This window comes from Lampris incognitus, chromosome 2, assembly GCF_029633865.1.
Source record: "Lampris incognitus isolate fLamInc1 chromosome 2, fLamInc1.hap2, whole genome shotgun sequence".
Lineage (NCBI taxonomy): Eukaryota > Metazoa > Chordata > Actinopteri > Lampriformes > Lampridae > Lampris > Lampris incognitus.
Genome location: NC_079212.1, coordinates 9,466,403 through 9,482,240, shown reverse-complemented (window position 1 = coordinate 9,482,240; position 15,838 = coordinate 9,466,403). Strand labels below are relative to the sequence as shown.

The window sequence follows — 15,838 nt, the reverse complement described above, 5'->3', positions numbered from 1 at the left end:
TGATGAGCACAAGCTGAAGATGACACTAAACATCTCCATTTTCCTAGATCCAAGATTTAAGAACACTCCTGTTACTATGGAAGAGGACGTTAAGAGGGAACTGCTCCTAAAAGCTGCGACAGTTAAGCATCATAGGAAGCACAGTCAGGAGCAACAAGAAGACTCGGAGGACATAGAGGAGCAGCTGCTGTAGCAAAGAGAACAAGTGATCTTAAACGTTTGCTCTGCAGTATCACCTCACAAAAGAAGGGGGCAGATAGTTCTGGAACAAGACAAGATTCTTCCACACCCACAACACCAGTAGATAAAACTAAATGGTGAGATCACTGACTATAAACTATTAAGACATCAGCCCTGCAGAGGGGACCCCTTGACTTGGTGGAGTCAACATGAGGCACATCTGCCCATCCTGGCTCACTCTGCAAAACAGTATCAATGTATTCCAGCATCAAGTTGTGCATATGAACGTGTCTTTAGCACATCTGGAAATATCTGCAGTTCTAGGCATTCTAGACTGAGTGAGGAAAATGTAGACACCTTTGTTTCCTTGCCCCAAAATCTAAACAAGGCAAAGGGACCGAGTAACAAACGAAAAACAGCCAGCCACCCTAGGATTATGGTTTAGGCTGAATAGTGACAGAATACCATTCAAGCCAGTTATGCTGCTGTATTAGTTGGGCTGGCTATTACTGTTCTAATTTTTGTCATAGATCTCATTGTGTTGAATGTCATTTCTTATTGTTTTAATACAAATCTATTTTGAATTGTGACAAAGAAAAGGTGTTTAGCATTAAGACAAAGCTCAATGGCCAAGTTGACAATACTTTTCTTGACCGAGAAAAAAAAAAAAAAAAGATTACACAGCCAAGATTTAGGATAGGTTAGAGGTAACTGGACAATTTGAGATTATGCTGCTATTTTAGTTAACCTGGATTATTGTCATTTTACATTAAATGCCATTGCTTTATTTATTGCACTCATTGTTCTAAAAGTTTGTTTTGACTGAAAGCATCCAGTATCGAAATTCATAATGGTATCGGTATCGCAACAAAAATGTTGGTATCGTGACAACACTAATTGTCATTGTGCCAAGCACAACGAAATTGCAGGGGTGTCAACCTCACAATGGTGCAAAATGCAATACTGTTAATGATAAAATACAACTTACGAGGTGCAAAAACGCAGTAAAGGTGCAGTGGACAGATATGAAGTGGCTTAAATTGACATGTGAGTAAATATTGCAAGTGCCCAATGTTGGCAGCACATCAGTCTCGTCGGACTGAGTAGATGTCTGAGTTCATTAGTACCACAGCTTTTGGAAAGAAGCTGTTTTTCGGTCTCTTTGTGCGTGCGCAGATTGATCTAAGGAACCTACATGATGGGAGGGGCTGAAACAGATGGTTTCCAGGGCGGGTACTATCTTTTATGATGTTCTTAGCGCTCCTCACACAGCGAGTGCTGTGAAGATTTTCTTGTGAAGGCAGCTCAATGCCAACAATGTCCTGTGCTGTTTCCACAACACGCTGGAGGGCTTTTTTTGTCAGCTTTCCTGCAACTGCTGTACCAGGCTGTCATGCAGTTTGTTAGGATGCTCTCGATGGAGCATCTATAAAAGTTGACAAGCAGTTTTAGGGAAGTTTGGCTCTCCTTAACCTCTTCAGAAAATAAGGCATTGTTGTGCCTTACTCACCACTGCTGAGGTGTTGTCAGCCCAGGAAAGGTCCTCTGTGATGGTGACTCTCAGGAACCTGGAGCTGGGGACTCTCTCCACAGCCTCTGTGTTGATGTGGACAGGATTGTGTGTGATCTTCTTGGAGATCCTAAAGTCCACGATAATCTCCTTGGCCGTTTTGGCGTTTAAGACCAGCTTGTTGTTAGCACACCATGTTGTCAGGTTCTGAACCTCTTCCCTGTATGCTGCTTCGTTGTCTGATATGAGCCTGATGACTGTCGTATCATCCACAAAGTTAACAATAGTGTTTGAGTTGTGTATGGGTTGGCAGTCGTGTGAGAGGGGGCTCAGCACACAACCCTGAGGGATGCCGGTGCTCAGGATGAGGGTGGAGGATGTGTGCTTGACCAGTGTTACAGTCTGGGGGCGATTGATGAGGAAGTCCAGTATCCAACTGCATATGGAAGGAGTTAGTCGTAGTTTGTGGATTTTGTTGACCAGCTTGTTTGGTACGATGGTGTTAAACGCCAAGCTGTAATCAACATAGAGCATCCTGACATAGGTGTTGGGTCTTTCCAGGTAAGAGGGCTATATTTAGAGCCACACAGATAGCGTCCTCCATCAATCTGTTTGCCCGGTAGGCAAGCTGGTGTTGGTCTACATCAGCTGGGACAGTGTCTTTGATGTGGGTGTCCTTCAAAGCATTTTGAAATGACAGGGGTGAGAGCGACTGGCAGACTGGGTCAGGTTAACACAGGTTTTTTGGGAATGGGCACGATGGTGCTGGATTTGAGGCATGCGGGGACTGTGCATAAGGACAGAGAGGTTGAAAATGTGTGTGAATACCTCTGATAGCTGGTCAGCACAGGTCTGGAGTACAAGCCCTTGTACACGATCAAGCCCCGCTGCTTTCCATGTGTTAATGCTGCGGAGGGTCTGCGCACCTCTGGAGTGTGTAGAACAAGAGTATGTGGGTCTCCCAACAATTTGAAACTGACTGGAGGTTGGTTATTGTCTTTGTCAAACCGAGCAAAGAAGTTAAGTTCCACCCTTAGGCTGGTAGTGTTGTTGGCTGATGTATGCTGTGTGTTATTTACCCTTTTGTAATCTGTGATGGCCTAGATGCCTTGCCACATCCTCCATGGGTTAGAGTTACTGTTGAAGCCCTCCTCTATTCGCACTTTGTACTTGTGTTTTGCAGATGATATCTCTCTTGAGGTTTGCTCTGGTGTTGCCGTAGGCTGAAGTGTCTCCTGATTTAAAAGATATAACCTTATTCTTCTGTCTGTCAGCCCGAACACCCCTTGAACAGTCTCTGCGTTGTGTTATTTTTTAATGTATATTGACTCCTTGGCAGACGGAGGGAGAAGACAGTTGTACAGACGGGAGACGAGTCCTGATGGCGGTTGAGGCAGAGCAGGTTTTCTGCATTTATTAGCTTTCTTACATGCAGCACCAAGCGCAGATTACAGACAGTTTGTAACACAAAATGGAACTCGTAAATTTCTGAGACCACCAAAATAAATGAAACTTTCAAAGAAATGCTCAATCCATATGAAAAAATATCATTAACCAACAAATAGCGTACTTGTCCTGCTAACATTTTATCATGTTTCATGCCCTGAGCAGCTGTTTGACTTCGCTGTTCATCCACGGTTTCTAATTTGGGTACAATAGGATCCTTTTGCTAACAGTGACATTGTCCGTGCAGTAGTTAATGTATGACACTACAGATGAAGTGTACCTCTCCAGGTCTGTCTGATGAGCAAATATACTCCATCGCGCTGCCAGCGCGCTGGACACAGCGGCTACTGCGGCTCCCTGTTCAGTGCCATGTTTTCTTTGTTATTTATGTTAGTTTTAAGTTTATTCACAACAGTAAATTACACGATCTTCAGGAACGTTTAAACCTCAGGACGGATTACTCACTCCCCTCTACCATCACGGACAATTTCCCCATCGATATTATCCGCACACCAGTCTCACAGTGGAAACGCTGCCCCAATCAGCAATGTAAACAGAAGAGGAGGAAGCAAGGCAGGCTACATGCTAAGCTAAGTAGCGCTCCCTTCAAAGTTTTCCTCCCAAGCATCTTCATGGCAAATGTCCAATTGTTAGCTAACAAAATGGACGAGATAAAACTCAGGCTATCTATTCAGAAAGGCTGGAGAACTGCTGTCTGCTGATGTTTACGGAGACCTTGCTCAACAGCAACATAGCCGACCCGGCTGTTGAGCTAGCGGGCCGCACAGCCTTCCGTGCCAACAGGACAGCGGACTCCGGCAAGATCTGCAGAGGAGGTTTGAGTATTTATGTCAATAACTCTTGGTTCAAAAATATAAAGGTCACTGAAAGGCATTGCTCTGCTGATCTCGAGCTCCTTATGATTCAGTGCAGGCCTTTTTACTTGCCTAGGGAGCTAACGGCCATTACCGTCACTGCTGTGTATATCCCCACACATACGTATGCTAAAGTATCACTTAAGCAGCTACAATGTGCCATCAGCAGACAACAGACCAAACACCCAGACAATGCCTTTATCATAGGGGGTGATTTTAATAAGGCTAACCTCAGCGCTGTATTGCCCAAATTCCATCAACATGTCTCCTGCCCCACTAGGGGACAAAACACCCTGGACCATCGCTATACTAACATTAAGGACTCATACAAGGCTACTCCCTGCCCCCACCTGGGGCAGTCTGACCACCCATGCCTGTTCCTGGTCCCAGCCTACAAACCCCTCATAAAACGGATCAAGCCAGCAGTAAAGACAATCACTGTCTGGCCAGAAGGTGCAGTCTCTGAATTCCAGCACTGTTTTGACAACACAGACTGGAATTGTTTTGCACATTTAGCCACCCATGGCTCCCATATAGACATTAATCTGACATCTGCCGTGCTATCCTACATTAACTTTTGCACTGAGAGTGTCACAACAACAACAAAAATCAATCTGCACCTTTCCAATCCGGAAACCCTGATGACCAGTGAGGTCTGGCAGCTGCTGAAAGCCCAGGATACAACGTTCAAGTCAGGTAACTGCGAGGCCTACAGCACAGCCAGATCCAACCTCAAAGAGGGCATCAGAACAGCCAAACAACTATTCCCCATGAATAGAGGACCACTTTCACAATAACTCCGATCCCTGGCGAATGTGGCAAGGCGTTCAATCTATCACAGACTACAAAAGCTCCAATAGTGGTCACACTGTCCACGGTGCCTTCCTCCCAGACGAGCTAAATCATTTTTATGCCTGCTTCGACAAGGACAATACTAACCCAGCCACAAAAATCCCCATCCATCTAGAAAACCAGGTGCTCACTCTATCAATCGCAAAGGTCAGAGAATCACTACACAGAGTGAACACGGATGGCTGCCGAACCGGATGGCATACCGGGTCGGGTCCTCCAGGAATGCTCTGACCAGCTGGCTGAGGTCTTCACAACTATATTTAACCTCTCACTGTCCCAATCCATAGTCCTGGCATGCTTTAAGACCACCTCTATCATTCCTGTCCCCAAGAAATCAACACCCACGTGTCTGAATGACTACCGACCCATAGCACTCACCCTCATTGCCATGAAGTGCTTTGAGAGACTGGTTCTGGCTCACATCAAAAACACTATCACTCCCCCCCCCCCCCACACACACACACACCTGACTCACATCAGTTCACCTACTGTCCCAAAAGGTCTACGAAGGACGCCATTTCCACTACCCTGCACTTTGTTCTGACCCACCTTGAACTTAACAACACATACATCTGGATGCTGTTCATAGATTACAGCTCTGCTTTCAACACTATCATCCCCGCTAAACTAATCACCAGACTCCTCTCCCTTGGCTTCAACCCCTCCCTCTGTAACTGGACCCTGGACTTCCTGACCAACAGACCTCAGTCTGTTAGGTTAGGTGACCACACCTCCTGCACCCTGACCCTCAGCACAGATGCCCCTCAAGGCTGTGTTCTGAGCTCCCTCCTTTTCTCCCGCTTTACTCATGACTGCCTGGCAACTCACCCCTCAAATGTAATAGTTAAGTTTGCAGATGACACCACAGCCATAGGCTGTATCACCAACAATGACGAGACGGGCTACATGGAAGAGTTTCAGCACCTCACATCATGGTGCACCACCAACAATCTTGTCCTCTATGTGCAGAAGACAAAGGAGCTGATTGTGGACTTCAGGAGGTCTAGAAGCTGCAGCCACTCCCCCATACACATCAATGAGGTGGACGTAGAACATGTCTCCAGCTTTAAATTCCTTGGAGTCCACATCAGCGAGGACCTTTCCTGGACATCAAACACCCAAGCCCTTGTGAAAAAGGCCCAATGCCTGCATTTCATGAGGAGGCTGAGAAGCACCTGCCTATCCTCCAAAATTCTCACCAACTTCTACCACCGCACCACAGAGAGCTTCCTGACCAGCTGCTTCTCAGTTTGGTACGGCAGCTGCACATCAGTAGACCAGAAAGCTCTGCAGCGGGTCGACAAGGCGGCCCAGCATATCACCGGTAACCAGCTCCCAGTCATAAAAGACATTTATCACAAACACTGCCTTTGAAGGGGTCTCAGCATCAGCAGCGATCCCACCCACCCCAACCATGGACTGTTCTCCCCCCTGCGCTGTGGGAGGCTCTACAGGAGCCTCATAGCCCGCACTACCAGGCTCAAAAACAGCTTCTTTCCCCAAGCTGTTACCCACCTGAACCTGACTACCCACTCAATGTCTGTAAATATGTTTATACTCCTGCTTTTTTTTTTTTTTACTTTAGCTTTTAGTCTTCATCTGTATATATCTTATTCTATGTTTGCTATGTTTGTCTGTCTGTCTTGCACTGTTGGGTGAAGCCGCAACCCTTATTTTGTTTTTAACATGTGCCTGCACATTGTTTTTAAGGACAATAAATTGAATTGAATTGAACTGAATTCTGAGTGTTCAAAACAGTCCTGGAGTTGAGAGACGGCTCCCTCAAGCCAAACTTTAACTGTTCTGCTGGTCGGCTTAGCACTGATAGCAAGGGCTTTGTGTGCTGGGACAAGGAACAAAGAGAAGTAGTCTGACTGTCCAAGATGGAGGTGGAGTATGACCCTCTAGGCATCCTTTATGTTAGTAAAGACATGCTCTAAGGTGTTTTTCCCCCTGATTGTGCATTTGACATGTTGATTGAATCTGGAAAATTTCAGAGGTTCGTTTGACTGAAGTCTCCAGCAATGATGAAAACTCCATCAGGGTGTGTTTTGCTGTTTACTGATAGTGTCACGCATGTGTCCAAGCACTAGCTTAGCATTAGCCTGTGGTGGTATATATACTGCCATGACAACATCAACTGTATATTCCCTGAACAAGTGAAACAGTCGGCACTTAAGCATTAGATATTCCAGGTCCGGAGAGCAGCATTTATTTATTATGGTCGTGTTCGTGCACCGTGATTCATTTATGTAAGAACCAAGTTCACCGCCTGATTTCTTACCAGAGTCAGACGTTCTGTCCTTGCAATGGAGCGAGCAGCGTGGTAGCTCAACTGCTGCAGCCAGTATGTTGTGATTCAGTCACATCTCCGTGAAAATCAGAACATAGTGGTCCTTTGTAGTTCTCTCTCTAGCGACACTCAGTCTGAGCTCATCCATTTTGTTGGCAAGTGAGCTTACATTCACGAGAAAAACCCTAGGGAGAGGAGTTTTGTATAGAGCAACCCTTAGCCGGGCTAGCAAACCAGCTCACTTAACCCCCTTCTGTTTCCTCTCCCTGTGCCATCTGCAACGCTTACCCCCGGGATAAGGCTCCACGTTAGATCCGGTGGTCTGAGAATAACCTGTGGTAGTTTCTGAGTTGAAATAGTGTTCTGTACAGTCTGTACCAATCTTTAAAAGTTCTAGGCAACTAGTGAATGTTTGCCCTCATTTCCTTGACTAGGGAGATGATAATAGTCAATATTAACAGGAATAACAACAACAACAAGAAGCACTCGAAAGAGGAGCACAAGTACATTCCAGAATCATTCGACAAGGTATGTCAATTGGGTTTATGTAGGTTCTGGCACATGTAGGTCTAAGGGGAAACGAGGAGGTGGACAGATTAGCAAAACAAGCTTTACATAGAGACACCATAGATTTGCAAGTCCCATTAAGCAAATCAGAGGTCAAGGCAATAGAAGAGTGGCAATGGAAGTGGAACACTGAAATAAGGGGTAGGTTTCTATACAGTTTAAACAACAAAGTCAATTCAATAATATAGGTAGGTCACAGAAAGAAGAGGTCATTTGCAACAGCACCCTCAGTATAATAGGAAAGCATCCAACTGGTTTCTGTGAACACTATCAGGCTGAGGAGACTATAACGCATGCAACTATAGATGGTACTAAGTATGATAAAGAAAGACAATATATGAAGGAAGAACTTAGGATGACTGCAGTTCAGGAGCTCAGCATTAAAAATTTAATGAATATGCCAAGTGGGTTGCACAGTAGTTTTCTTTGAGTTTATTAGACAGGATTAATGGGTAGTATTTAACCTCTGGTCCACAGAAGGTGGTGGTAATGCACCTAATACACTGGTTGCCAACCGCTGTTAAAAAGCAAAAAGAAGGTTTTCATGATATAAAATCAATCGAGGTGAATGGCTGTTCTGCAGATTGACGTTCATTCATAAAACAACGGTAAGAAAACATAGCTCAGCCATGGGAAAAGTTTTATTGCAGCGACTGAGATTATTTCCAGCGGTCACTGTGATTAATCCTAATCTTGAAATTGTATTTTTATAGCGGAGTTTTAATATCAGAGATGATGGTACTTCTGTATGGCAGCGAGGTGAGTAACGCGAATTATTTGTGGTTTATCCAGTGTGTTTCTCCAGCTTTCCTGTGCTGAGATCAGTAGTGTATGATCTGCCAGCTTGCAAAATACAATCAACTTCTTGTTTACTTTCAAGACTCATACCCGAATACAAAATGATTTGGTTCCGACACTGTCGCAGCCCAATGTGACTCAACCGTAAATCTGAGTCGCGCATGCACACGGCTGACTCAGATATGGCAGCAACAGAAAGCAGCGTTGGTCGAAAGAGCTAGACAGTGAATGGAGAGAGGGAGCGGAAATAGCAAGAACAAAGTTTTTTTGAAGGGGTTGAATCACCGCAACCACAAGAGATTCTTTATCATACACTCACACAAACTTTTAGATTGATAGGTCAAGTAGTTTGCAAGATTAGCCACACGCACATGCACACACACACACACACACACACACACACACACACACACACACACACAGGCGCATAATCCCCCCCAGGCTACGGCCCGGCTGAGATTAAAAAAAAAAACAATTTAGCAAATTTCATTCAAAGGTAGTGCCAATCAAACCACTGAGATACTCACACTGTGGTTGACAAAATGAGAGATGTTGCCTTGGTTAGCTGCGTCCACTGTGTACACATCCTCCACATAGTCCAGATCAAACAAATATGTAGAGCCTTGGTAATCATACAGGTGACCCCTCTTCTCAGCCTCATCTGTAGTAATGATCTAGAAAGAACATTAAAGCATTTATAGTTTTTGAAGGCTTTAAAATGATTACAACCATTGGATTGATGGAAATAGTCAGCAAAGTGATAAGTTTCTCGTTACTGAAGCAACCAGTGAAGTTTTTGTCTGTATAATTCTGAAACCTGCCCGACAATGTTTTAATGAAGTCTGGACTAGAATAAATGTGATCCTGTTCTTTAAGGTAGCTTTCGCACCAACAACATTTAGTGCATACTTAAATGAATTTCTATTGAGTTCCGATTGTTATGACAGATTTGAATAGCCCATGTGGAGAATCACACTAGGCTTGGGCAATTGGACGAATACGTCGGCAATTGGTGATTGGCTGAGTCCAATAGGCGGTTGTTGTTTTTTTTTTTGTGTGGCAATTTTGTCCTTTAATTTTGCAAACTTAATGGTCTGCCTCCTCGGGAATTCAACTCGGTAAATGATTAACCTGTAAAGCACAATTCAAAGCGTGAGCAAATAGGAACTAGCAGTTGGAGTTGGGCCATATGCACATTTTTGTTGTACTGACTTCCAGCGAGTCTTTCACAAAACAGGGCAGTGATTAAATAACAATTACGCCGTCTTTAGTGGTTGCTGTCCAATCGATTGGTGCTGAAAAATGACGTCAATTCATAAATAATTTTTGAGAACTAGACCAAAAACTGTATGTCCAGTTATGATCGTTTAATAGCCTAGTTATGTTATCCCAATTGTTTGTTCATTTGGAGGCAGCAAGTGGAGGCGTCCTTCTCTGATGATATCGAACTTTCTTTTTTTTTTTTTCCCAAATCGTCTCAGACAGCTGTTCAGCATGTCTTTACATCTTATTGTTTAGCAAAGACCTCAAGGTGATTTATTTTGTTTGACTGAAGAGTAGCCTACAGGCTGTAATGTTTCAGTAAAATTAGATTTTCACATTAATGCTTGTGCAAATTGGCAGTGTTAGAATCTTTTGCAATACAATATCAGCAAACACCGATTGTTGGGCGGATGGTGGCTGGTAAGAACAATTTTACATATCGCCCGACCCTAGTGCACACCAAACTAGTCTGAAAGGTTCACCAAAATTTGGGGTTCTCAGTCCACTTCCAAGCGGACCATCTCTGGTTTGGAAACAACTCTCTGTAAATTCCTCATCTAAATAATGAAATGATGACATAATACAATGCAATATGGGTTCAGGGTGGGTTGTTTTGATCGCTTCATAGGTCCAAAATGTGAGTATATGAGAGCAAAAACGCAAGACTTTGTCCATGTGACCGCACCGACTGCTGATGATAAATTCTACACTGGTACTGCCCAACACTTTCACTGTTATAGGGATGAAAAACTGAAAAACAACTTAAACATCCCCCTTTGAACATACATTGCATTGTGCTCATGCCACCATTTCCTGATTTTCACTCAGACGTTTACCAAAAGGTTGATTTGGGCAAATGTGCAAAGGATCAGATTAACACAATGCAATAACACTGTGCACTGTAGTTTGGATTTTTAAGGAAAGTTACTTGTGAAAATGCTCCCAAAAAAGGCTGTATTTAAGCAGTTAGGCAAAAAAGGGTAGAAAGAATTTTTCAGCTGTGATATATTCAAATATGAATACGGGCACCTCTAGAGCCAAAAGGTTAGAGCACATACCACATGGCTGCAACCATCGCCGGTTCGAATCCAGTCGGCGACCTTTGTTGCACCCCCCCCCCTGCTCTCTCTCTCCCCATTTCCTGTCTGCCTCCACTACCACTATCTAATAAAGATATAAAATTAAAAAAAAAAATACGGGTAATCACAAATTTGGCTCAAATTCAAAGATCAATCATAGATCCTTATAAGCACTACCACTAAAATGGAACTCACCCATGAGCAATGTGTGTAAATAAAAAATGTTATGTGCCTAACAGCAAAATTTTCCCATGTGAAACCAAGCACTTTAAATTTCAGAATGACATACAAAGCAATCACTAAACTTTGCCACTTGCTTTTTGCTTAAAAGTATAGTTGAATTACTTGACAACTCACATTATATTACATTTAATTCAAACCTGTTAACAAGTCCAGATTCATATATTTTAATAAGTCTTACCTCTCCTAAGTACTCCATGACAAAAGTGTTTTTCTTGATGTGTTGCAGCGTGCGTACGCCCCATCCACGGCCATTGTCGGTCTTAAAGATGCAAAGGTCAAACTGGATGCCCTTCTGCACCACTCGGTTGGGGCAGTCAGGGCCGCAGACGCAGCGGGAGTTACACTCGTAGATGGGTTCACCCGCCCGTATTCGCACCTGTCCCCGGCTGTTGTAGGCCATGCGGTGCAAGGAGGCACCTGGGCAGCAACCATTCATGGGCTCCGCGACACAATCTGTACACTCACAACCCACCGCCATCTCGTCCAACACGATGCCCGGGCCTACCTTGTAGTTGTTGATGTAGGTGAAGTCTTTTGGCGGACCCTCAAGGTCAACTTCATTCCTGACGAATATTCGTCCCGGGTGGTTCCGAGTTTTGTTTAAGTGAGCCTCCCAGCGCTGGAGAATCCGACGGAGTCTTGCTTTCTGGACCAGAACCGAGGACACTTCTTTAGACAACTTCTTAGGTATGGAGTGTCGTTTGTGCTGCTTCAGCTGGGAGTCCAGGTCTAGGTGGAACTGCTTCATCAGCTTGGTGCATTTGAGGTTTCTCTTGGGTTCCCAAGTGTTGTCTGACTCTGGGTAGCCTTTCCATTTGACCAAGTACAATTCTTCTTCCTGAAATACAAACATTTAGAGCACACCAAGTGGTTTGGTCAACCAGACATCAAATTAAAAGAAACTGAGGCTGGATGCCCTGGGTGGCTGGCCTTGAAACGGTGGCATACTTGCATGTCCCTATGGTAATTTGCATACCACTGATAACTTGCAACAAAGTCACAATTTACATTATCAGACTAAAACACTTATTTTTGACCAATAAGCTCTCTGATGGACTTCATTTTCACTTACATCAACAATTTCATTGTTCTGGCCATTATTTTACACAACTACTACCTGTTTGTAAAATTGCATCAGATGTCAGATTGCTGAACAGTTGATGCACCCATATGCACCTTACATTGTGGCATTATCATGTACTTTTCTATATTGTGTATATAATGTATGAATTCCTTTGTACATAGTCTTTTTTTGGGGGGGGGGGTGTCCTTGTGTCCTTCGTGTTAAGGCAGAGAGCCAGAGCACAACAATTTCATCATATTCCAATACACATGACCATAAAGCTGAACTTGAACTATTTGCCTGGCATGGTTCACCTGGTATAGAAGATTGCTAATATTCCCTTAATTCCTTTGCTATCTTGCCAACTATTCCTAGATATTCCTTACTGTCATATTTTTTCCCACGTTTCAAGTGAGCATCCCGTTAAGTCACTTTGCAAACTCAAAATGTCTATGCATGCTCAATAATCCAGGTAAAAAAAATAAAATAAAAAGTAATCAAAGAACGGTGAATCAGTTCATCTGGATACATTTATTGATGAAATGTATCTATCAATAAACACTGTATCCAGATGAACTGATTCAACTTTCTTTGATTTGCAAACTCAAGCGAGAAAAAAAAAAACGTACACTGATTCTGAATCTAACATAAAGAGGGCCTTCAGTTGAGATTTTATGAAAACTGCTTTCATTCTAGGAACGGTCTGTACCACAGCCTCACTGGAAGTGGACTTCTTTTAAGACTAAAAGTGACTTGCAGTATTCTGTTCTGTTGATATCGATGACATTAATAAAACCAATGTTTTCATGAGTGTCGTTGTACTCCAGGCGAATATTAAACACAAAGACTCCAGATAAATGGAGAAGGATGTAAGCCACAGTTCTTGCATATTCAAAATCTATACAGTCACTGAATCAGCCTCTCCTTGACAGATAATACTATTCTCTTCATGAGACAACAGTGTCAGAAGCAAAAGACAAGAACTGTTCAAGCATTAATGGAGACACAACGTCATACCTTCGACAGAATAAAATCCCTTCAAACTTAAATGCATGTGTATTAAAAATGTCAAGGACTTTAGAGAGGCAACAAACCATTAAAGGTGCTCTGTGTATTTCTTCTTGAATTCTGACCATCATTCAGCGATGTGAATGACAATTTAAAAGTTAACAAGACAAACATGAGAGATGTTCTCTTTGATTCAGTCAGCTCATACGGTCATATCACATTTCATTGAGGCTGAAATATCACACATAGCACTTTTAAATCATCGATAGTATAATAATGTGCATTTAAGGATATGCTGTTCCCCCACATACATTTGTCCTTTTGTAGTCACAGAGGTATTCCACTTCATAACAATCCAAGTTGCTCCTGTTCACCCGTAGCTCTTTGCAGTGGATTCTTTGACGGCGACACATGCTCTCCAGGTCATCCCAGGACAGCTTGCACGGCACACTACAATCTGCAATAGAAGTGAAAGCAATAGCAGCAGTGGCTTTAGCTGTGCAACTTAGACAGTGAAATGGTTTCCCTTCAGCTACATTGAGTTGTGTTAAGACGGGGAAGTGTAATAGAGCCAGTCTTATATGCATACACACATACAGAGAGAACTCACTGTCTTGTCAGACACCGACAAGACACACAGAGGAGACTATGTGTCTTAAACACTTTAACCTTGATGTTATACAAACAGACACACACACACACACACACACACACATACACACACACACACAAACAAAAGAGAGGACAGTGTCTTCTACACGCACACAATGAGAACGAAGACACTGTCTAACAAACATTGTGTCACTTACAAAATGAGAGAAGATGGTGTCTTGCATACACACCCACCCTGACAGAGAAAACGCCATGTGTCTTGCAAACTTTAATGTATGTTCTACAGACAAATGGACAGACACACACACACAACGAGAGAGACACTGTGTCGGGGGCTATCCAAGCAGTGACACAACTGATTGTACTAATTAACCAGCAGGTTTTGCTGACGACCTTGATTAGTAGACTCAGGTGTGTAACAGCTTGGTGGAAATTTAAACCTTCATCCACTACGACCATTTCTGGATATGGTAGACACACACACACACACACACACACACACACATCTGTCTTACTAACTTTACTGTATGTTCTACGGACAGATGGACACACACAGTCTGTCTTACTAACTTTACTGTATGTTCTAAAGACAGACGAACATACACAGTCTGTCTTACTAACTTTACTGTGTGTTCTAAAGACAGATGGACACACACAGTCTGTCTTACTAACTTTACTGTATGTTCTAAAGACAGACGAACATACACAGTCTGTCTTACTAACTTTACTGTGTGTTCTAAAGACAGATGGACACACACAGTCTGTCTTACTAACTTTACTGTATGTTCTAAAGACAGACGAACATACACAGTCTGTCTTACTAACTTTACTGTGTGTTCTAAAGACAGATGGACACACACAGTCTGTCTTACTAACTTTACTGTATGTTCTAAAGACAGACGAACATACACAGTCTGTCTTACTAACTTTACTGTATGTTCTACGGACAGATGGACACACACAGTCTGTCTTACTAACTTTACTGTATGTTCTAAAGACAGACGGACATACACAGTCTGTCTTACTAACTTTACTGTATGTTCTAAAGACAGATGGACACACAGTCTGTCTTACTAACTTTACTGTATGTTCTAAAGACAGACGGACATACACAGTCTGTCTTACTAACTTTACTGTATGTTCTAAAGACAGACGGACATACACAGTCTGTCTTACTAACTTTACTGTATGTTCTACGGACAGATGGACACACACAGTCTGTCTTACTAACTTTACTGTATGTTCTAAAGACAGACGGACATACACAGTCTGTCTTACTAACTTTACTGTATGTTCTAAAGACAGACGGACACACACAGTCTGTCTTACTAACTTTACTGTATGTTCTACGGACAGATGGACACACACAGTCTGTCTTACTAACTTTACTGTATGTTCTAAAGACAGACGAACATACACAGTCTGTCTTACTAACTTTACTGTGTGTTCTAAAGACAGATGGACACACACAGTCTGTCTTACTAACTTTACTGTATGTTCTAAAGACAGACGAACATACACAGTCTGTCTTACTAACTTTACTGTATGTTCTACGGACAGATGGACACACACAGTCTGTCTTACTAACTTTACTGTATGTTCTAAAGACAGACGGACATACACAGTCTGTCTTACTAACTTTACTGTATGTTCTAAAGACAGATGGACACACAGTCTGTCTTACTAACTTTACTGTATGTTCTAAAGACAGACGGACATACACAGTCTGTCTTACTAACTTTACTGTATGTTCTAAAGACAGACGGACATACACAGTCTGTCTTACTAACTTTACTGTATGTTCTACGGACAGATGGACACACACAGTCTGTCTTACTAACTTTACTGTATGTTCTAAAGACAGACGGACATACACAGTCTGTCTTACTAACTTTACTGTATGTTCTAAAGACAGACGGACACACACAGTCTGTCTTACTAACTTTACTGTATGTTCTACGGACAGATGGACACACACAGTCTGTCTTACTAACTTTACTGTATGTTCTAAAGACAGACGGACATACACAGTCTGTCTTACTAACTTTA

At 42.9% G+C, this 15,838-nt stretch overlaps 1 protein-coding gene across 1 annotated transcript in view; it reads right to left on the bottom strand.

Moving 5' to 3' along the window:
* LOC130107862 (histone-lysine N-methyltransferase SUV39H1-like) overlaps positions 1–15,838 on the bottom strand; it is a 33,901-nt gene that overhangs the window by 14,407 nt on the left and 3,656 nt on the right. The window contains exons 2-4 of the mRNA XM_056274640.1: positions 13,489–13,634; positions 11,285–11,944; positions 9,049–9,195 (exon numbers count right to left, since the gene is read on the bottom strand). Of these exons, the coding sequence (XP_056130615.1) occupies positions 9,049–9,195; positions 11,285–11,944; positions 13,489–13,634 (953 nt within the window). The remainder of the gene's footprint in view (positions 1–9,048; positions 9,196–11,284; positions 11,945–13,488; positions 13,635–15,838) is intronic.